Source organism: Homalodisca vitripennis, chromosome X (assembly GCF_021130785.1).
Source record: "Homalodisca vitripennis isolate AUS2020 chromosome X, UT_GWSS_2.1, whole genome shotgun sequence".
NCBI classification, from domain to species: domain Eukaryota; kingdom Metazoa; phylum Arthropoda; class Insecta; order Hemiptera; family Cicadellidae; genus Homalodisca; species Homalodisca vitripennis.
In genome coordinates, this window is record NC_060215.1 from 22,078,149 (window position 1) to 22,101,792 (window position 23,644).

At 33.6% G+C, this 23,644-nt stretch overlaps 1 protein-coding gene across 1 annotated transcript in view; it reads right to left on the reverse strand.

Moving 5' to 3' along the window:
* Positions 1 to 4,582: 4,582 nt before the first annotated feature.
* The window catches only part of LOC124368760 (terminal uridylyltransferase 4-like), a 65,229-nt gene continuing 46,167 nt past the window's right edge, over positions 4,583 to 23,644 (reverse strand). The window contains exons 13-19 of the mRNA XM_046826109.1: positions 21,819 to 22,006; positions 20,498 to 20,716; positions 18,190 to 18,336; positions 14,700 to 14,777; positions 12,946 to 13,171; positions 10,046 to 10,134; positions 4,583 to 7,096 (exon numbers count right to left, since the gene is read on the reverse strand). Coding sequence (XP_046682065.1) covers positions 5,678 to 7,096; positions 10,046 to 10,134; positions 12,946 to 13,171; positions 14,700 to 14,777; positions 18,190 to 18,336; positions 20,498 to 20,716; positions 21,819 to 22,006 — 2,366 coding nt within the window. The 3' untranslated portion in view covers positions 4,583 to 5,677. The remainder of the gene's footprint in view (positions 7,097 to 10,045; positions 10,135 to 12,945; positions 13,172 to 14,699; positions 14,778 to 18,189; positions 18,337 to 20,497; positions 20,717 to 21,818; positions 22,007 to 23,644) is intronic.

Sequence of the window (23,644 nt, forward strand, 5' to 3'; positions counted from 1 at the left end):
TTCAATGTCTAAAAAACTTAAATTTGCTAGTTTGTTAGTTTCCATCAACTTTAGGAAATTTCAAATTCAAAATATTCTTTATTTAGTTTCATCAAGAGATTGCAATGGCATCATATAATAATGAACCTAAAGCTAGATATAATAGTTTGTCTCAACTTAAAGAGATAGCTATTACATCAAATGATGTAAAACTAGTATTATACATGTGTGTTTTTCATAGTAAAATTGGTAAAAATGTCATTTAGAATAAAAACATGTAAAATTGTTATTATGTAAAAAGTGCTAAATAAAAATATTATAAAATTCTTAAAGTTATTGATGTAGTTCAAGTTCGAGGAATTCCTTCAAGAAGTAAGCTGGTCTGTCTATCAGCCACTTGTGTAGTTTTGTTTTTAGTTGCTTTCCCTTCAGTGACTTCAGAAATTGTGGTAGGCCATTGTGGAGTTTCCGGACGATGTAAGATGGTTTTCTAGTGTACTGGCAGAATAAAGTTGCTTCCTCGTCTGGTGTTGTACCTTTTGGTAGATCTGTCTCGTTCACCCTCAGGATTACTGCTTTAATGTAGAGGTTTACAACCAGTCAAAATCCCAAGCGATCTGAAAGCTTCCCTGCAACTTTCTAAGAGTTTAAGTTTGGCAAGTACTCGTATAACTCTTTTTTGCAACATCAAAATTCAGTGAAGTTGCTTTCAGAAGTCCCTTCCCAAACAATAAGGCCATACTGTATATGCGACTCCATTAAAGCAGGATATGCTGTTTTAGCTGATAATAAATCTCCAATTCATGTAATTCTTCCCACCACATAGACACCAGTGCTAAGTTTCTTACAGAGGTCATTGATGTAGTTGTTCCATGTTAGGCCTGTGTCTAGTGTAATCCCTAGTAGCTTAAATTCTTGTACTGTTGTCACATTTGTTAGGTCTGCTATTGGCTCTGTTTTGCGGCTGAAGTTGATACGGACGGTTTTTGCATGGTTGAGGGCCAAATCATTTTAGTTGCAGTATTCTTTTGTTCTGGTTAGTAAGGTGAGGGTACTTTGTTGAGTTGATCTGCGCTGTCATTGTGTAAAGTAGAGTGGTGTCGTCTGCATACATAATGTATTCAGACATGGTGTTTTTTTTTTAATCATGCTAGGGAAGTCATTTGTGAACAAAATATACAAGACCGGACCAAGCACTGACCCCTGGGGTACTCCTCTCTTGACCAGCTGAGGCTCTCATTTGTATGTGTTCTTCATCCCATTGGTTATTTCCTGAGTTTCTACAATTTTAGTTCAACCTCAAAGATAACTAGCAAACCATGCATTTGCCCTGCTTTTAACTTCTCTACAAAATTCCTGGAATTATTGATAAATGTCAGTTTTTCTTACCAATGTCCAAAAGGACTTTAGACAATTCCCTGCAAGGTGAATCACGAGAACTTGATGAGCCGGAGAGGGATGCTAGGTTTGTGGATTTTGGGAAGGCAATACATATAAGGAATTTTGGAATGGTGAGGAGTTAATTTATTTGAAAAATATGCTTTGTGTTTTCTTAGGGTGTTTGCTATTTTGCTTTCAAATGAATCAGTTGGGTTATTTAAAACTATATATTTGCCAGTATTTAAAGTTTCCATAGTCTTTTCTTTATACACTACTGAGTCAAGAACAGTAGTGTTACCTTTATTCGCTGGTAAGATTTTGACATTGGTGTATTTTCTACATTATGATTTTCCTCACATTTATCAGAAAGTTCATAAACATATATACACTGATATTGCCAACTTATATATTTCTCAGAGTCTGGATTTGTGAAGTTTCAATTTTGAATATTGGTGTAGTTTGGAAAATAGTGAAGGGATTCTTTAGGGAAGGAGGAAATCGTTCTAAATAATGATCAAGGAAATAGATGACCGGGGTCCTAACCTCTCTACTCCTTTTTTCTATGATAGCATCAGTTTTTAATGAATCTTATCCAGTCATTATTTGTAAATACAGTATTTAATTCCTATGTGACATCTCTATTAAAGAACAATTTTCCAACTCTTTCCTTTACAACTGTTAATTAGTGATGAGCATCATCAACGTGATGCCAGGTATTTATTTATATATAAATAGCAGTATGTTAAATAAATAATTAGTCACTTGTAATAAGGAATATTTCACCTACAAAACCTTGAACGTGATAGGAATTATCATAAAGATGTGAGACAATTCTCTGTACACTTTAGTCTGACACCAGCTGGTGAAGTTATTATGTGACAGCTGATGGCATCGGTTGGAAGTTCAATGAGTTCATAGTATTGTAGACATAGGGGTGAGGGGCCTGACAGGGAAACAATGTTCTGTTGACTGTCGAGGATGCCCGATTGTAACTGAGTCCCACGATTTTTATCCCCAGCACGTTCCAATGTTCAGTGTATATAATGCACGTTTCCAAAGCGTACGTGACTTGTGATCACATTTACAGTCAATATTATCTACAACATATTTGTGAAAATAAAATTTTTGTTATCAGTAATGGCCTTCTATTATTTTATCCACAGAAAGTACAGACGATACAATAACTACATGTGTTTAATAGAAGTTGAAACAATTTCTTATGAGAAAACCTTTTTAAAAAAATATAAGGGGGTGTCTTTTGTCTTAAATTTAGAGGATTTTCACTTCTTTCAATAAAAGTTTATAATACGTACTTTTCTTTTGGGTGGAGACTCGTGCCCATTGTTTAATAAGGGGTATTCTTTAATCTCCAGACTCCTCCTGTACCTTATCTCCCCTTCATATTTAATGACAAGAAGTCAATTATTTACCAAGCAATACTGCTGCTTCATCTATATCAAGTACCACAAAAGAAGCCATTTTGAGTAATAGTCAATTGCATAGTAACACACGATTGTCACATTGAACAGCTAGTGGCTACTTTTAAAAATCTATTAAAACAATTAATTTGGACACAATACCTATCAGAATATAAGGCCTCAGCGCTCAACTCGGCTCAGCTCAAGCGGTGTTTTGTCTGTATATTGGGATCATTGTGTTGCATATTTTGATCTTGCTCTATAATAATAAGATAAGATCCTGCTCTATACTCTTGAGATATTATAATTGTGTTAGCTATCGTTCTATGGAGTGTGAACTGGAAAATTTACACGATACTTAGGATAATGATCATGTAAGCCTGAGATCTTGGAGATGCCGCACTAAAGTTTAGTGAAGGCTAACAATTTCCTTAGTTACAACAGTTCCATAGTTATTACGTTTTTATATCGTATCGCAAAATTAGGCTATTTTATTCAAACCCCAAATAATTAAATCATAATACAAAATTAAGCCATTATTAATTATTTCATATATTAATTGTAAACATTAACTTTGCCTACTACTCAGACTAAAAAACTTTGTATTAAATAGGTTCTATGAGATGGTATGGTTGTATTAAGAGATGTTTATTCTTTGTAGTGGAAACTTATTTAGTTTTGTTTTTAGTTTATATATGTGAAAAATAATTGTCCAAATATAGGAAGGAAAGTTTTCAATGTTTGTACTTTAGTCAAAACCCTCAAAACCACTATGGTTCCTTTCACAAGACGGAGATACAAGCTCCGTTTATAGGGAGTACTATTGTAGCCTTCTCCATTGAAGTTAAATATCTGGGCATAGTACTCGATAAAAAGCTGACCTGGAACTCGCATTTGACGTCACTACTGCATCGTGCAATGTTCTATGTCCATATAAGTAGAACCTGATGTAGTGGCCTAAGATTTTAGTCTTATTCTAATAGATCATTGTTTGGCCAATAATCAATCACCTATGGTTCTCTTGTTTGGTGCCCGAAAGTAGAGGAAAAACAGCGATGGCTGGACTCTTAAGACATTTAGCACCTATCTTGTCCATGCATAAGTTGAGCCATGCGCTGAAGTCCCACGGCAGCTCTGGAAACGTTGTATAGGCTGCCTCCCCTTCACCTTTACATGAAGGGCGAGGCACTCCTTAGTGCTACAAGACTATTTCAAGGGGCCATGGAAGCCAAGTTATCTGGCTGGGCATATGAATAATTATGAACAACTTGGAAAACTCACAAATACTCATATTGTTAAGATATTATGCAGAAACAATTCTGCATTGATCACCCTTTCCAGGTAATCATACCAGAGCTCCAAGAACAGTGGCAAGATGGCCTCACTTTTGAGAAGGGAGCACAGATGGATGGGTGGGTCTGGGTTTCAAAGGACAAGTTTCTGATCCCCTTAAGGCCCTGGGTTCGTTCCCAACTGTCTTTCAAGCAGAAATGCTTACATTACATGTGTGCCAAGACCAAGAAAACCTTGGCTCAATGCAACAATATTTCTTGTTGAAATAATTCAATATTTACTGGTTTGACATAAAGAAGATTTCGCCTGTCATTATGTTGCTGAACTGAACGCAATGTAACATGAACAAGACTCTTTTCCAATAATCATTTGTTGGGTCTTAACATTTCCAATAATTCAAACTTGAGACTTGCAGGTGACTACATGGCCATTATAGTCTCTTATGTAGAAACTCTCAGGGCTAGCTTAAATCTCATCTTAACCAATGTTATCAAATTCAGGAAACAACAATGTAAAAATGTATAATAAACACAATTTTATTTATAAAACTTTACTAACAGACACAAAAATAGAATTATTTAGGTTTATTAATCTATTATGCACTCAAAATGTGTTTATGCACACTGTAAATTCAATATGTAAACATAAAAATGTAAAATTACTAACATTAATAATATATTATATTTAAAAATTTACATTTCCATTTTCAAGATTATTCTTCAAATGTAATATTTTTTAACATGCATAACTAATTTGTCAAACCATAACATAGCAGGAATATAAACCATAGTAAATAAACAATGGTTACTAAATATCAATAATTAACAGACTATTATTGTCTAAATAGATAAAACTATACCACAACATTAATAACATAATAATAATAGGTTAATGTAACCTATTCCAACTCATAGTAACATATACTGAAGGAAAACTATAGATACATAAAATAATAAAATACACATAACCCCATCCTAGCAACAAACCAAAAAGGTATAAAATATTACATTTAATTTAATAAAATATAAAATCTGAATACATCAGTACATTCATAAAATAAAAGAAAAACTACCACTGAATTAATTATTGTATTGTGTTAGATAGAAAAGTGTATAATAATTTGGTAACTTTGCCAAGCATTGGTGTTGCAAAACACAAGACTAATAATATAAAAATTCATACAAAAGTACACAATGCCATTCAGTTACTGAAATGAAACATATTGAAGGGATTTGTTTTAAATTAATACAAGTATATTAAGTTTTTTTAAATGTATAAATAACTGACAAAAACAGTTTTTGTAAAATACAAAGAGAAATAAATTATACAATTTAATTTAAACCAATTCATATGGTGCAATATTCAGCTCAGTGGTGGTGCATTTGCTGTATTATGAGGAATTCTCTGTGTTCTTGTCAAACAATGGACGAAGAAAAATATTACGATAATGAAGTCTTTGAAAATAGGCATACCACAATAAAATTATAACAACTAAGGGAATAGGTGGTATTTCTGTCACAGCCTATATATAATCTATTATGTATTCAACCTGAATCTGGCAAATGTGTAAGGGATTTTGTGCAATTTTGCGCTCCTCCCATCATGATTCAAGTAGAATTAACAACATTGTTACTACTGACTGAGAAACCATGGTTGGCTTTATTTTGAGCGATTTCACCTTCGTTTTTGGGGAAATCTGGAGTAGTTTGAAGCTCTTGTTGAGCCAGGTCAACTAATGAAGACATATTATTTGTAGATGAAGTAATGTGTATTTTTGAAATTGAAGCATCAAGGCCGTGCACAGGTCCAGAGTCAGAGTAGGCTCTCTCTGATGTGTTGGGTCGGAAAGTAGGTGGTTGGGTGGGGGGAGGAGAAGATTGGCCCCAGATCAGCTGCTCAGTGGGTCCCAGCATGCCTGTGAAGCGTAAGCTGTTAAAGGCGGGTCCTACAGGAGGTCGAGGTGAAGTCACACTTGGTGAGATGGGAGGGGGTGGCGAAGCGTATATGGGAACACCACACATGTATTCCAGTTGAGGGCTTGTCATACCCGTAGTGGTTAAGTAAGGAAAGCCTTCAAAATTCCATGTATTTTGTCCCACAGCTTTTTGTTCATGATGAAATGGAACTGAATTGGGAAATCGTTGGTTATTTTGGGGCATTGGAATGAACCCTGGGGGTGGGCGAACCAATTCCTGTCCAGGGGGGAAATGATACCTAACTGGATTTATTGAACTATGGGTAGGTTCAGTACTCAATTTTGAATTGTTAAACACAATTGTCGGAATAGGCATTTGTTTATTATTGCTCATGGGAGTTTGAGGTGAAAAAGTGGTGTCTGGAGATTGTGGCTTCAATAATTTTGAAGAATTTGTACTTTTTGAAGTTAATTTCATGGATTTTGAAATATTTGCACTTTTTGAAGATAATTTCATGGGTTTTGAAGTATTTGCACTATTTGAAGATAATTTCATTGATTTTGAAGTATTTGCACTGTTCGTAGTCGGACACTTCTGTGGGGTATTGTTTGTGAGAGGTGTTTTATTTGGGGAATAGATAGGGAATTGTGGAATCTGATGGTTAGGAGTTTGACTCGAATCTTGTGCCATGAAACCAGGAGGAACTGGTGACATCTCGCCAGGAGATGTCCTGGGCAGCTGATCCGATGTATTGGTGTGGCCATTGATCTCAGAGCTCATTACTGTTTTGTGCATGAGAACCCTTTCTGATTTTTTAAAGTCTTCCCTTTCTGGATTTCTAGACCACCAATCTTCCTGCTCAGAACTTTCTTTATCAGAATTACTATCGACATCATATTCTTCTTCATCATCCTGGTTTTCTATTGGGGGTTTCCTTGCAGTTGTCTCTTTTTTGGGTATGCTTTCTTTTTTCTTATTTGGCTTGCTCCATCCTTTTTTCTTCTTTTCGGGACAATTTTTTTCTTTGTGTCCGATAGACTTGCAGATTCGACAACCCCTGTCATTGGGTGGCTCCCCATCTGTGAGATCCCTTACATTCAGGTAGTATGCCTAAAAAATAAAACACATACAGAGACTACAAAATGTTATCAGCACATTTTTTTTATATACAGTGCATTAATAGAGTTCTTATTAGAGATGGTTTGTTTTGAACTTAGACAAATTAAACCTAATCCTGAATTTGGATTCCTAGAGAAGCAGATAAATACAGTCCACTCAGGATACATTATAACTGTTTATTGCCTCATGTAAACAGTGTTCCTTGTATCTTTCTGGGGGAAATGATACTCTTATACTATATATAAAACAAAATAACATCCAGTCCGAGGAACAAAATAATTGGAACAATCACACACAAAAAAAGAAAAAAGAAAATGGACGACACATCACGATTGTTTTATGTAAAATATATATGTAAAATTATATAAAATAAAATGAGTTAATTATTTTGTTAGATTCATAAAATAAACTCTTACTGCTAGAAATGTAATTTGATTACAACTTTTGTTAACTAAATACCAATGAAAAGTTTATCATAAAAGAAATTTATTCTAACTGAAACACATCCACAGCAACACACTGGCACACTGGTAACAATGATAAAGAAATGACTCATACACTCAAAAAAGGGTCTAGAGTAACCTCAGAAGTTGCTCTACAAAAAACGCTTTTTAAATTGTCATCATTGTTAAAACTGTCAGTGTACACTTGTTCCTTTACATAATCCAACTGGAAAAAGTTACACAAAGATAAATCAGAAGATATGGGAGGCCAATCCAAACATTACATTCACGGACATTGATAAACAGTGTGTTTTATGTCCTTCATAAAAAATCAAAACATTGTCATTTAATACTGCTTGACTGAATTTGCATAGGAAGGTCTGCAGCACCATCTTGTCTGAAAATTGCTTGCCCCATTCCCAGAACTGAAAAATTGAGCAATAATAAATGTTGATTTAAAACTTGTTCATACTTATTACCAGCCGTAGTACTATCTGAAATATCACAAGACAACACTCCATTCACACTGACAGATGACCATGCAGTAATTCCTTTTGATTTAAGTTGTTTCTGATCTAGAATATGAGGATTATTGGATTATCTAGAACAATTTCAATTATGCCTATAAAAGAAATTGGACTTGCTTGAGAAAATAATATGCTTGTGCCAATCAGGTTCACACTCAATTAACTCCTCGATGCATGAACACAATTTATAACTTCTGAGCGGATCATCTTCAAGCAAGTTATGAACTTTCATAAAAAATTTAATTTTGATTTTTTAACAATTCTCTACACTGATGACTGGAAATCCTATACTTCTCACTGACGTTGTTTCTCCTGGTGAGCGGAGTAATAAAGTGCTACCCTCATATACAGTTCGAGAGACTCTCCTTTAATTATCGATGGTTTAGATCAAGAATCTCCAACCCCCCGGAGTTGCCCATGGAAAGCTAGCTATTCCATTCCAATTTAACAGGCAAATTACGAGAAGACAAAATTGCTTCTTGGAAAACTCCCTTTCAAATCAGAGAAAAATTTTTACCAAGCAATATCAACATGAGGCTGTTGTTAAAGCCAGTTTCAAAGTCATCCATATTCTGGCTAAAACTTGTAAACCTTTTACCGACGGCCAAATGGTGAAAGATTGCATCTTGGTGAGTGTGGAAGAAATCTGTCCTTATAAACGTTCACTGTTCAATGCTATTAGTTTGTCAGCAAACACAGTAGCGTGCTGTATGAAAGATCTTGGAAATAATGTTGTTGATCAGCTGAAAGACACATGCAAGGACTTTTAATGGTTCTCAATCGCTCTTGATGAATTAACTGATGTCACTGACTCGGCACAAGTTCTTTTATTTGTTCGTGGTGTGAACAGTCATTTTAAAATCACTGAAGAGTTGGCTGATGTTCACTCTATGGAGAGTAGTGTCCCCGGAGACAAAATCTTTGCAAAAATAAGTCAAACCATTTCTAATCTTGGGCTTGACTTTAAACGCATTTGGAGCGTTACCACCAATGGTGGGAAAAATATGTCTGGTACAAAATCTGGAGTAGTTGGAAATATTTGTAATTCTGTTAAAACAGCTGGCAGTGTTCAACCCGTGATTTATCACTGCATTATCCATCAACAAGCATTGTGTGGTAAACACTTAGATGTAACTGAAGTAATTAATGTACAGTGGAGTCCCGCTAATCCGAACGTCGGTTAATCCGAACAGGTCCAGGAGGAATTATTTATAACGATAATGAACAGTTATAGGAACTATGTACATAAAAAATGAAAATGGGTGCATCATTTCGTACATAAACAAAGAAAACTTTAATTAAATAGACATACAGTATTTTATTAAGACAAATTGTGTACGGTACAGTACATAAATAATGAAGTTAAATACAATACCAAATTGAAACTTATAGGTTAAGTATGAGTTAAATTACTGTATTAAGAAATGAAATCAAACAAAAATTGGACGTACAGTACTGATATTATTATTGAGTACAATATTAATTGTTAAAAGACATAAATTCAGTTATTGTATTCTGTCGCATTAAAGAGAGTCTATTGGATGATGCGTAGTTTTCGTACAACTATTGAACGCATGGACCCGTACAATATCCAGTACGCTCACATTGCTTAACAATAGAACTCTCACACTAAATACGGTAAATGTGCTTAGTATTCGCAAACACGTTTATTTGTCAAGAAATACAATGCAACAGTCAGAAAACATGTTTTAATAAACAATGTTGATAATTCTATAACAAAATATACCCATTCTCAAGTTTAAACCCTTTTTTTCTGTAATTCTGGCTAATCCGAACAATCACATAATCCGAATAGGGCTCGGTCCCAATTAGGTCGGATTAACGGGACTCTACTGTAGTTGTAAAAATAGTTAACTTCGTAAGATCATGTTCCTCAAACACTGCCAGTTCAAAAATTTTCTTGCTTGAATTGACAGTGCATACCCAGATGTTCCCTCAATATAACTTACCTCAATATCTCTTGCACGCATTTTTGGGTTCATGGGGCGTCCAAAATGATTCCGTCCCTTTCTCAAGGCTTTTATGATATACAATGACACTAGAACAAACAAAATAAAACATAAAACAAATCTATCCCAATTATTCCAACATATTTGGCTAAATATACAGTCTAGGACATGTACAGGGAGCAGAGTGTGGCAGGATGTAGTGTCCTACAGGGTCCCCACCCGACCGTGAAAACCGTGAATAAGCCGTAAATTTGTTCACCATGAAAAAACCTTAAATATGCTGTGAGTTTAATGTAAAAACGGTGATTGGTCTTGGAGCGTTTTACTAGCTAACCAGATTAAATGGAGCGGTTTACTCGAGCGAGCACGAGCTGGCTGACCGCAGTGCGCAGCAGCTACAATCGTGAACAACTGCCACCACAATTACAGCGGTGTATCGTAGTCCCGGTGACGCAGTAGTGTTTGGGGGAGCATTGAACAGTTCTCACTGGCTACTAGTTGTCACAATCGATTGCCGGACCTCATGGACGTGCCAATCTTTCTCGAAATATTGATCTTGGCGAATTTGGTTGGAGAGGAGTCCAAAGATTCTCAATTATATATAAACATTAGCCTACTTTTTGTACTTTATGATGTAAATATTTTATGGTTTTTTTATTTGCAATATTTCAATAAGCAGGTGTTTTCTATGAAACATATTACTGAAATATAAACTATATGTTTATATCAAACTGACCCACTGCTTCATACAGTTAATTCATCTTACCTCTCTGGACTATTCCTTGAAAAAAATAAAAATTACAAAAATAAAACCTCTATTTAAAAAAAGGCGATCAGTTTGATGCAGCAAATCATCGGCCACTTGCATTGCTCCCAGTTATATCCAAAATATTTGAGTGTGCAATGTATAACCAGTTGGTTGACTATTTAGAAAGAAACAATTTACTTGATAGCATACAACATGTATTTAGAAAAAGTAAATCTGTAGTTACAGCTGCCACTGATTTCATTGAGTCGGTGATTGATTGTGTGGATAGAGGGGAAAAGGTAATAGGAGTATTTATGGACCTCCATAAAGCATTTGACAGTGTTAGTCATACCAAGTTGCTAACTAAGTTGTCACAGTTTGGTATTCATGGGAAGGAATACAACTGGCTAAAGTCATATATACAAAATAGACAGTAGTTTGTGGAAATACATAATCTAAACAATAAGAATAATTTAAGGGTTCCTCAAGGATCCATTTTGGGGCCGCTTCTATTCCTCTGCTACCTAAAAGGTATTCCAGAGCTAGATAAATTATGCTTATACACTGATGATGCCACTCTAAGAATTAGTGCATCATCTAAAAGAGGAAATAGAGGAGTTTGCTTTTCTCAGCTATCACTAATAATTCCGTTTTTCAAAGAAAACAATTTAATTTTAAATCCAACAAAAACAAGAATATGGAATTTTGTACTAACCAATGTAGAAATAAAATTAATTCTCATATAGAAATGGATGAAGTAGTTATAGTTAAGGAAGAAGAAATAAGGCTTTTGGGTTTAACGTTAGTTCGCTGACACGGAATAAACATTTGGAAAAAATAGTTTCAAAAATTAACTCCACATATTTATTCACATATTATATTTGGTATTTCATTATATGGATCCATATCAATAAAAAAAATCTAGACTTGATTTTAGTAATACAAAAAAAGCAATTTATGCTATTTTAAAACTACAATGGAATGAAACTGAAGGATCACTTTCAACTGGATATCATGGTTGTTTACAGTGCATATATATATATATATGACAATATAATGTCAGTGACAAATAGTGCTCATAGCTTAGGCAAGAGTAGTGAGAACCATGTAACTGATCAATATTGGTTAAATTTAAATTCAAACAGTTCGCGCCAGCAACAGTAAGCGGAAATTGAAATATAACCTGTGAGTGGTAATAAATGTAAACAAGTATGTTTATCATTCAAATTGAACATATCGGTTTGGGTTGGAGGCTAAAGAGCTGCCGGTTTCCCTCCATTTCCGGTTTGTGGACCCTGTTGTGTAAGCCACCAACATTGTTAGAAAGATCTGGGCCTGATTTTTTTAGTCAACATGAGACTGTAAGCTCAGGGTTCCCACTCAATCTTAATTATTAAATTCATGTCTCTTTCACGGTTTTACGGTGCAACAATAGTAATTTCAGGTTCGATAGTTTTTATACACATTACGAATAAAAATAAAAAAGTGTTTTTCACATAGAGGTCGTTCAGTATCTCGTCCCAAAATGCGCAACGAGCATGTGCAGTGCCGTAGGACTCAGTACTTTTGCGTCTGTTGCCAATGAATATTATGAATGGTTTAAATTTTATAATATTGATATATTTGTGAAAGTTTTACACACCTTTTATAATAATGAATTTTGATTATATATATATATATATATATATATATATATATATATATATGATTATGTGTGCATCTGTCTGTCTGTGTGTGCACGAGTACACACGCACGTGTGTGCTATCACTCATCAAAATTCATTAATGTGAAAGGTGTGGAAAACTTTAACAAGTGTAAATATATATACACATCTCCCTCCAACAAGTGAGAGATCTGGGTTCGAGTCCCAGCAGAGCAAATACTTTTTGTGATTCAATGTTTATATATATTATTTACCCCTGTGGGTATGTATGTAGGATTTTCATTCCAAAACATTCCATTTTACACTATTTCAATAAATTCTAAGAACCATAACAAGTGAAGTAATGGAAATTGTAACTTATGGACCTGTGAAATGTTTGCTTTAAATGACCATAGATGACGTAACCTTAGCATTACATTTAAAATAACACACCAACTAGTTCACACAGTAATTTAGGGTAGGTATAAGTTCATAGAAAATGTTACTTACTTTTCCTGGTAAGGGCGGAACCTAAATTATGAGAGAGATCAAATGGGTCTTCAATAGCAAAGCCCTTTGATATCCAGAGCTTCTCAAATTTTGTAACCGTATGACTGCATCTGATACAGATCACATTATTGACCATATCAAACTGTTCTGTGTAGAAGACGAGAAGGTTGAGCCACAGTTCCCCCACACTCTGAGTGTTCTGTCCTCTACCTGGCCAGACTTGGTCCTGAAATCAGGCATATTTGATAACAATGATACTTAAGTTTACTGAACAAAGAACTGTGGGTCTCTGAAAAAATGAAAGAAACATGGCTATTACTTTCTCACTCACTGACTGCAGTAATTATGAAGCAGTCCTTGACAAGGTGGAAACTTAAAATTTTAATTAAAATTAAAATTTGGAAACAAAATTTGACACCTTCACATTGTAATGAACCTGTTTGGGATCAACGGTTCAGAAATTACATTCTTAAAAAATACTTTTATGAAACTTTTTGTAATTTTATAATGTTAGCTTAATGGTTTCACTACACAATGATTTCTTTAATAAAATGACTACATCTTAATAGGTCTTCCTCACTCTGTGATATCTATAAGTAAATTAGTAACAAATTTCATCACCAGGATACTTCAGCTTGTTCACCACATAAAAGCTACAGGCATTTATTGACTAGTGCGAGAACTTATAATGTCCAAGGGTTTTCTTCATAATGATGATGTCTTGAATTCTTTTTTAAAATTCACTTCTGAAGGATGTCAATAGAAGATATTGTGGTGGTCTAAGATTTAAATATGTACCACTACTAACATGTCATAGCCCTAGGAGAGTTCACTTACGGCTGGTTGAACCTACACTTGGTGCAGCAAAACCGATGTTACACTTAAATCTGGGCAACCCTACTAATATCCAGTAACGGCACTTTAGTAACCGAAAATGAGAAGATATTGAGGTACAAGCGGAGATTGATGGGTCTAGCCTACTGTGGAGGAAGACTGTTGGAGTTGGGGGGAGCGCTCCATCGGTATTAAAGGAAGTTGCTGGCTTGGACATAAGGGAGTACTACCCCTGCCCACTATGACTGGAGAGGCTGGTATAGAGCTGGCCTCCCATTCTTCCAATGTGACATGACAGATATAGTGCCTGCTATCTCTCTTTAAAGATCTCGACAGGAGGCGGCCCCGTACTCCTAAACTCACTCATTTTGAGTATTCTATTATTCAGAAAATAAGTGCAAAGGTCCTTTTAAAACTAAGTGCAATGAGAGGTTTCTCATCTTTTTGTCCTACGAGAAAAAAGGCATTGTTGTTTCATAAATAAAATAAATTAATAATTATCAGGGTGGGCACTGAAATCCTTTTTTTCAAATTCCCATTTTATTAGTCGCCATCTTTTCTACTTGCGCCTTCTAGTGTAAAATACAGGAAACAGTGCATACGCACAGGTGTACAAAAACAACAAAACTGTTTATGAACTGATCTATTGTAAGTAAAACAGTATAAATATTACTAAAACTTAAAAGATAGTAAATAAATTACCCCTTGACATTAAATCCATATCTAATTTTTATAACTTCAAACACACGAAAAAATTACATCACAAAAATGTTACATTGTTTTCATAACTCTTTCCATTTTTATGATAATTCTACTTTTGTTTTAAGATTTTCACAACCTGTTAAACCCATTATGATTGTACATCAGTACATTAAATGTTATATGAGTTCATTAATAAGTAAATAATTGTTTAATATTACCAGTTTTGAGAGATCCTCGAAAAAATAAGCATTGCAGCCCTCAACGATATGTTTTGGAGGAGGACCTGATTCCGTCAACTGAAAAATAAATTTTTTATGTTACATTACTAATTTACATAACAATAATAAAATAAATAACTAAAATAAGCTTTAATATTGTTTCATAATTTTACATTATTTGTATACGTTCTTTCCCTTAAGCAGAATATATTTTGAAGAATTGGGAGTTTGTAAAGGTAATGTGTTTTTGACTTGTTTCAACTGGTTGTGGATCACCGACAAAATATCTCGTCATGCAGTAATTGGACCTAGCATCATGGTTATGAGCTCAGGTCGCAAAAGTGATCTATTTTTAATTTTACCTCTGAACCCTTTTAGTGCCAGAGGTGAAACAAATTTCATGTTGAAAGTGCAGATTTATTTTTTTGTGTGACTGTGAAAAGTGCCAAAGGATTATGAACGAAAACACAAGACTAGAAATATTTACCAAAAATGTATTTTTGTTCATAAAAAGCTCCTTTTTCTTTTTAAAGGTAATTCAGTTGTGTATAAAAAACTATGTAACATTCAGATTTTTGTATTATTTTTAAAATTAAAAGATTACTTTAGACAGCGTATTTCCATGGAAACAAAATAAAATTTCACTTTGAAGTGAAATAACTATTATAAAAAACTTGATTTCTAATTTCAATATTTTCATGATAAAGAGCATTTAAAAGCAATCTAAAAATCATGTGTAATAAATAACCTAATATTTTACCATAAACATAATTGTACAATAGCCAAGTGACAGGTTTTTTGACTAGAACAGAGGGTTTTGGAAAAAATTCACTTAAAGTTTACTTAACACCATAAATTAAATGGTGACTCTTAAATTTGTTTTGAAATTTCAATACTTTAATGATAAAGACCATTTAAAAAGAATGCAAAATCATGTGTCATAAAACATTACTTACTAAAACAAAACTCAAAACAAACAAATTACCTTACTCAGGCAATTTTCAAACAAACTCTACAACACTGTCCTCGTGTACATACGAATCTACAGACGTATCACCGGTACAGACACAGACGTCTTCTAAAAGTTTTCTTATGTGACTTCAATTACTTCTTTTATTCATTTTAATAACTAATATAACTTAAAAACATTTTAAATTAATAAAAACGCACATAAAAAAAAAAAACGCTCTGCTATTTGTCACGACACCACCAACCAACTGAGAAACTGTTGTAGTTTTAGTTGTTTGTGTAATCTAGCAGCAGTACAAAGTAGAAATAACAGTTGAAAACGTTAGTTCAGTTCATGTATTGGCCTTTAGTATAATCTCAGCCAGTATGGGATAAGTTATAGAGGTAATACAAATTAAATAGAAATTGTCTCGTTCCAAGACTCAGGTACTTTTTGTGTAGGTACATATTGTCTCGGAGTGATACTCTCGGGACTCAAGCGGGTTTTGTACATCGTCTTATAGTGAGATCCCTGGCACTAAAAGGGTTAACAGTTCTAATAATGTTTTGTAGATTGCGTGTCATTACTACTTTGCTGCCAACATGCAAATAAATTCTTTTTCTGCATTGCATACTTGATGGAAGTTGTATTAGTTTTAGTACTGAATTTTTTATTACTTCCACAAAATTTTATTTCAAAAGTGCTTTTGCCGGTTAGGGCATCATCAGTTATGAAATATAAACAGGACACGTGTATAAAATATAAAAAGCAGTTAAAATAAAATTTGTAACTAATGGTAAAGACCAAAAACTAATAAATTATAAAAGTATTGTGTGAAAAAATATGGTTTACAATTTAAAAATTTTGGCTGGATTTCTTCTTTTACCAAAGGTAGGAAAATAACAATGAAATTTATGGAAGGTTGAGAACATTCATCTTTTAAAACAGTCATACATACACTTTATATATTGTTTCTTTTGGTCAAGAAAGAGTATTTAAAAACTAAACTTGATGACTCAAAATTTATATTATGATCTCCTTTAGAGCATGTTCCACTAATTTAGATTTTATAGTTATTTTTTTAATCAAAAATTCAGTAGTATCTTTCTTTTAAAATGTTATCTTTGCCATTTGTCATTAAGTTATCAATCTTCTTGAACAAATATTGTACTAATCCAATTTTAACATGGATGTGGAAGATCCAATCTTGAGGATGATTTGAACTATAATTAAGGACAAGGTACTGTACAAAGTTTGTTGCTATATCTTTATTACGTGTAAATTATAATATATTCTGGTTGGATAATAAACTGAATTTGATCAAAATATGTATAAGGTTGATAATCAATTAAAACATTAAACTCAAGTACAAAAAGTAATACAAAATATTTGTAAAAGGAGAATTGCATATTGAATTAAGAAAGGTCGGTAGTTTACATTAATAGTACAGACAGTAGGAACGATTCAAAACCAAGAACACCGCTTTCATATGTTTAATAGTTACTTCCCTGTTTAGTCCTGATTCAAACCAAGAATACCGCTTTCATATGTTTAATAGTTACTTCCCTGTTTAGTCCTGATTCAAACCAAGAATACCGCTTTCATATGTTTAATAGTTACTCCCCTGTTTAGTCCTAACAATGGTGAAATAAGACAAGGAAATTCAAAACTATAAAATATATTAATTTCCGTAATTTGTTTACGAATAGTTCAATTTAAAAGCAATATGAAATTAAAAGATTTGTATGCATAAACTTATGACTAAAACTATTCTGTAGAGAGTTTATTGGGTATAATTGTTAAAACAATATTATAAATACAAAATTATAAATGAAGATAGAGTATAAAGAAGAGATCTGTTAAACACTAAATAAATATACCGCTAATTTTTGTTATCTCTTAATTTGTGTGGTTGGATAAACATGACTTCTGTCAGAATATATTTATGTTTATATCTTTAAAGATTTCAAGGTTTTATTATGGCTAAGAGGGTTTGAACATTTTTGATGGCCCCTTCTACTGGCGAGATTTGCTTTAACAGTAACAAAGATTTGCCTAGACAGTATATTTAGCTGTATTATATTGTTTATTACAAATAATACAGAAATCTGTATCAAATTTAGGATTGAGAATCAACACTATAAGTTTGGTATCGGTGTCAGTCTTTTTATACTAATCTATCTATAATAAAAAGTGAAACATTTCAATAAACAAAATCTTTTCCCAAAAACTAGTTTTATTACCCATATTTTATCAAATTTTCCACCAGAGGACCCTGTGTATTTATTGAAGGTTATTTCATATAACCTGAATACCATGAGGTGCCTCCCATGAACTTTAACTCTGAATCCGCGATTGAAAAGATCAAGAAACCTTTACAAAATTACTTTATTAACCACAAGGAGATTTAATTTCCAAAAAAAAAAAAAGTATGACATGTTGGAAAGCACAATTGTTATGTGCTTTAGAGCATTTGCTGTAAAACATTCCATTTCAGCACATTTTTCGGATAGCACGATGCAAAATCATGTTAAGACAAACCTCTTGAAGCACTGGCAGCACAGGCGGTTGACACTGCTGCAGAAAGTAGATAACTAGTAGTGTGTAAGCGTAGGATGAAAGACTCCCCTTAGAAGCATCTCCGATTCGACAAACTTTTGAAAATCTCTTCATCATGTACCCAAGAATCTGTAATGTAACATAACCAATCTTACTAATAATTGCACAACCAGAAATCATATTCTCTGTCTAGATAAGTCTTTCATAATAATAAATATATTACTAAGTAGTAATAATAATCTCTTTATTACAACACTGCATTTTTAAAATTGTCACATTAAAATACAATAACAACTGTAGCAAATCAAAAAATATAAATCTGTAATTTGTATTAGTGTAAGTAATTTATTCAGCCACATTGACAAAGAATATTGCATTAGCTAACTCAATAGTAATGGCTGTAAAAAATATAAAAAGACCTTTACACAAGTAATTGGTATGGTATATATACAATATATCTAATGTCAGGGACCACCAGCCAAAAAAATCACGGAAGCTGTATAAACACTTACCAACGAGGAGCTTTTTTATCATTTTCTTTTTTTTTATGTTTTGTGGTTTGACTCCAAAAAAAAGGATTATACCATTATAAAACGGATGATTATTTAAAAAGTTCTAGAATGCACAGGAATATTTATGTAGGTTTTATTTTTTACACTAAAAGTGGGTTGAAAGGACAGAAAACATGCTTAAAATTTGTTTCATAAAGATGAGAGTTTCTAGATTGTAGATGCGAGGAAATGTTAGAATTTTAAAAGAATGCAATATGTCCTTGCAAAATTTATCTTTTCTTACCTGAATTGCATTTGTTGTAATGTAAACAACAAAAACATCCACCAGTTCTCTGCTCCTCACATGAAAACCATATAAGCAAGTTGTGGATACAAAAGGCTATAAGTAAGTATGCAGTCATGGCCCTTCTCAATGGCTTTATAACCACTGGATCGTTAGGACCAAATTGTAGATTCTCTTATAAGTGACAGTGCAGATGAGAGGAAACTGAGAATGCTGGACAAGAAATTACTATCCAAGTTCCACTCAAAATCAATCCAGGTCCAAGTGTGACACAGTGCACAGTTTGGTACAGTTCCCAGGTGTTCGTTTTGAAAAATTATGTAGTATGCACAATACTTAAGAAAATGTTTAAGAGTCACTATTGGTGCCCTCTATGCAATTTTAGAGTCCAGCCTGCGTATTAAAGCAGCTATGAACACTTTTGGAGGCCCTCAAGGGGGGGAAGAAAGAAATGAGAAACTCAAGCAGAAGCAGACTCTTGAGTCACATCTTTTGTAATTCCTCTATGTTGATTTTTATTTCAAACTTAAAATGATATTTTTAGATATTTAAATAAAACAGATAAAAAATATGTAAAATATCTACAATGACTCTTTTTGGGTGCTATAAAACTCATCTTTTGAAGTAATTGTTTGACTTTGCCTGATTCTCAGGTATTTTTCAGCGGAAACAAACAACACATTTCTGTTCCTGTGCTTTCTTATAAAAAGTAAATGTGCAAGTTGTACATATTTCTTATTAGTAATAAGTTTGTTATTTTGTATATTTTGAATTACTACTTCAGTGAGTTTGGTGAAATGCTATGCTGTGCTAAATGTGTAAAAGTAAAAAGAGTCGTCTCTAAAAAACAGTGTAAAGAACTTTTCAACGTGCAAAGGTAAGTATGTAATCATCATTTTATAATTTGTTAATGTTTATGTACTGATTATTTACTTTCAATATATGCTGGCAAATTCTGTAAAAGAGATGAATATAGTCAGCACTTAAGAGGATTAAGTTCTAAAACATCTTTGTCTAAACTGATTTTATTCTGGATTCTGTTTTTATTTCAGCCAGCATTTTAGGAAATGATTTGTCAAAATAATATCTTAGTTGATTATAAAGTGCTTCAAATTTTTTATTAAAGTCATTAGTGTAATTTATTATCTTGCACATCAGATAGTTGTAATAGTTCTTCTACATTTTTCATGAAAGAGATTTGAATTGAATATAACATACATAAACACACAAACTGAAGATCTTTGTAATTCCTCTGAAGCGCATATTGGAAATCAATTCACTTTTTGCTGTGTCATACAGTAAGGAGTTATATTACTGCTAATGATTAGTATGATTAATAAATTATTCTAAAACTCTATATACACAATATTAAAAACAAAAAACTCTTAAGTCAAATCAATTTTACAGTATTTACTTGATCATTGCCAATACAAACCAATATTAAGATGTATTTATTTGAATTATCAGTGTATCCATACCTCTCCTGATAACTTACCCGGGCTCTTTCATCAATCTTGGCGTAAGTACAAAGCAGTTTGCTATTTTCCATTGCAAGAACATTATATAGACTGATATCTCCATCCAACTTCGTAGCTCTGTGAGTGAACTTCACTATAGGAACCTTGGCAGTTGCAATAGGCAAGAGATCTTGTACACCTTTAAATGTTTTTAGGAGTCTGTATAGAACGTCTATGAAAGCTCTAGCATCCAGCCCCTGTAATCATATAGGAAATATTGCAGATTGTTTTTATCAGGCTGCATGATCAGTTTAATGAAACCACATATATGTAAATAATGGAATGAGCCTTATGAGCTGATTGACAAAGTGAAAACAGTTTACCACCAATCTGTCCTCAGCTCTTTCAATGCCAACCACCCACCAAATGCAAGAGGTATGACAGCCAGTAAGTACTGGTTGCAACACACATAAACACACTTGTTATCGTTTTAAGTAAGCCTACTAAGTGTTTTGTTGTCTGTAATTTCCTTGAACTATAATCACTTTTGACAACATCATGAGACCGAATAACCTTGTACAGTATCTGAATGGTGAGTAAATAATTCTTTTTATAACCATAGATTGTGAAGGAGCTAAAACAACAAATGACACTTAAGTGCCACAAACCATAAATAAAACTCCAAAGACTTTAAAATCTATTTTGATCAAACTTCCAAACTGCCTGTGCTCAGTCAGATAAGAATATGATGGCTCAGGATATTTAGATAAGATTAGTTACGATTTAAATTTTAACGAATGACGTGTTGTCAACAAGCTTAAATAATTTGACATTTATATGAAAATTAAAGTGATAAGGTTACCCAGCAGGGATCACTTCTGGCTGGTTTATACCTACCAGTTGAACCCACCACTGGGCACAGGAAAAACCAATGTGCCACTTCAATCTGGGCAACCTTATGGATGGCCAGTACCGGCACATCACTAACCGCAAATGTTGAGATTCTGGGGTTCATGGGCAATTCGATAGGTCTAGTCTACTGTGGAGGATGACTGTTGGAGTTGGCGGGGTTTGTTCCCTTACCTCAGAGGTTCTTGTTAACCTCAACAAGGGTGTGCCACCCCCTGCCTACTTTGACTCGAGAGGCTGGTTCAGAGCTGGCCTCCCCTTCTTCCGGGATGACTTTGAGATGTAGTGCCCTAATTCTTCCTCATGGATCTCGATGGGAGGGGGCCCCTACCCCCTCTTCTTACCCATCCTGAATATCCTGTCACTCCGGAAGCAGCGCAAAGGTTCTTACAGTACTAAGTGCAATTTATAAGCTTCTTGTCCTAAGAGGGAAAAAAAAGCACAACTTACTTCTCCAGTCTTGTTATTTGAAAACGTGAGACAGATATCCATGTCTGATCCTTTAAGACCAAAACCATTCTTGGTTGAGCCGAACAATTCGAGCGTGGCAAAGGGATGGACTGCAGTGATGAACTCCTGCAGCTCTCTACAGATTTTCTCTCTCATCATGATATCTTCGTCACTCTGCCTCCATTTGTCTGCCAACCACAAAAATAAATTCACAAATGGTGTCCATACACAGTATTATAATTTTGAGTAATATGTTTGTAGTAATTTATATTATATCACAAATGAGGTATGAGTAAACAGCAATTCTTAGCAAAAGAAGCTTTTAACTAACTGAACTTAGGTAAATCGCACAATATGTACGACTTTTCTATTAAAAATTATGCTTTTTATTATTTATTACATGTGGTTTCACGAGTCAGTCGTAAACATAACGTTTTCCCGCTTGTAAAAATTATATTAGATTTCACTGAAAAGTGGGTCAGTATAGTGCAAAACATTTTACATTTAATGTTTCCCATTTAAAGTGTATTTTTTTCTTCTAGAAAATACCTGTCTTCAGCTATTGTAGTTGGTCAGAATGGGCACAAGGGTTGCAATGGTGGAAGCATAGAGTCAGCATGAAACTACTGCACAAAAGTATTGCTGCAGTCGGCAACCAAGAGTCCTATTTCCACTTGTATAAGATATAAACATACCCATGTCTTAAAACCAGAAATATCAATTCTACACAAATTGTAAGGTAAATACATTTAAATTGTCTGGTTAGTTTTGAGCAGCTGACATTCGCACATCAACAGAATGTATGAACATATAGTAAATATGAACTGCAAGCAATATACCATTTTCAAAAAACTATGATTATTTCGTAACCCTTGTAGTGGCAGTCATTTCACTTGTAAATGACAGGCCGTTTTTTTGTGTTGCGTAAGGTATTTTTCTTTTTATTTAAAAAAATACATATATAACAGCAATTATGGAGTATTATACATTGATTTTTTTTCAAAAAACAGTGGAGAATAACATTTTGTTCAGATAACTTGAATTTATAATAGGTGTATTTTTGTTTTATATATATATAATTTTCCCAAAATTTTAAAAGTTTTTCACATTAATTGCGTGAGACCATGGTTTGAAAATATTTTTATTCCTGAAACTTTTAAAACTTCAAGTTAGCCAAAAGTTCTCAAATATTATGTAGTTTTTGAAAGTATATAGGTTTTTAGGAATATATAGGTTTTTAGGAATATATACAAAGAAACTAAAAATGTGTGTGAAAATTTGAAAACATGCCTAAAACCCAACTGAATAAAACAGCAACTATCAATTTGAAATCTAGTACCAAAAACGTAATTGTTTTGAGCCATAGTAAAAAGAAACTTTTTGAAAAGAAAGAATAAAGCAACAAAATTATATCTATTAGCTCTCTTAGATCAGACTAAGGAGGATATAAGACTGATATTAGGAATGTTGACAGGACATGGCCCCCTAAGGAAACATCTTATGAGGGTGGGCCTTAGCCAGACTGACGAATGTAGACTCTGTGGAGAAGAGGAGGAATCAGCAGAGCATATTTGGTTAGATTGACCTGCCATCTTAGAAACTCAGAAAAGATACCTGGGAGCATATCTCCTCAGCCCCAAGGACATCAGAGAACAGGAGCCCTCAAATCTGATCGGTTTTTGCAAAACCTCGGACTTTGAGGACACAAAATTAAAGTAAGGGAGGCGCAAAGGTCCTTTTAGGACTAAGCGCGGGGACGGACTGTCCTTTTCCGTCAGGAAGGAAAAATAAACAAAAATAAAACAAAATTATATTTACAATATTAA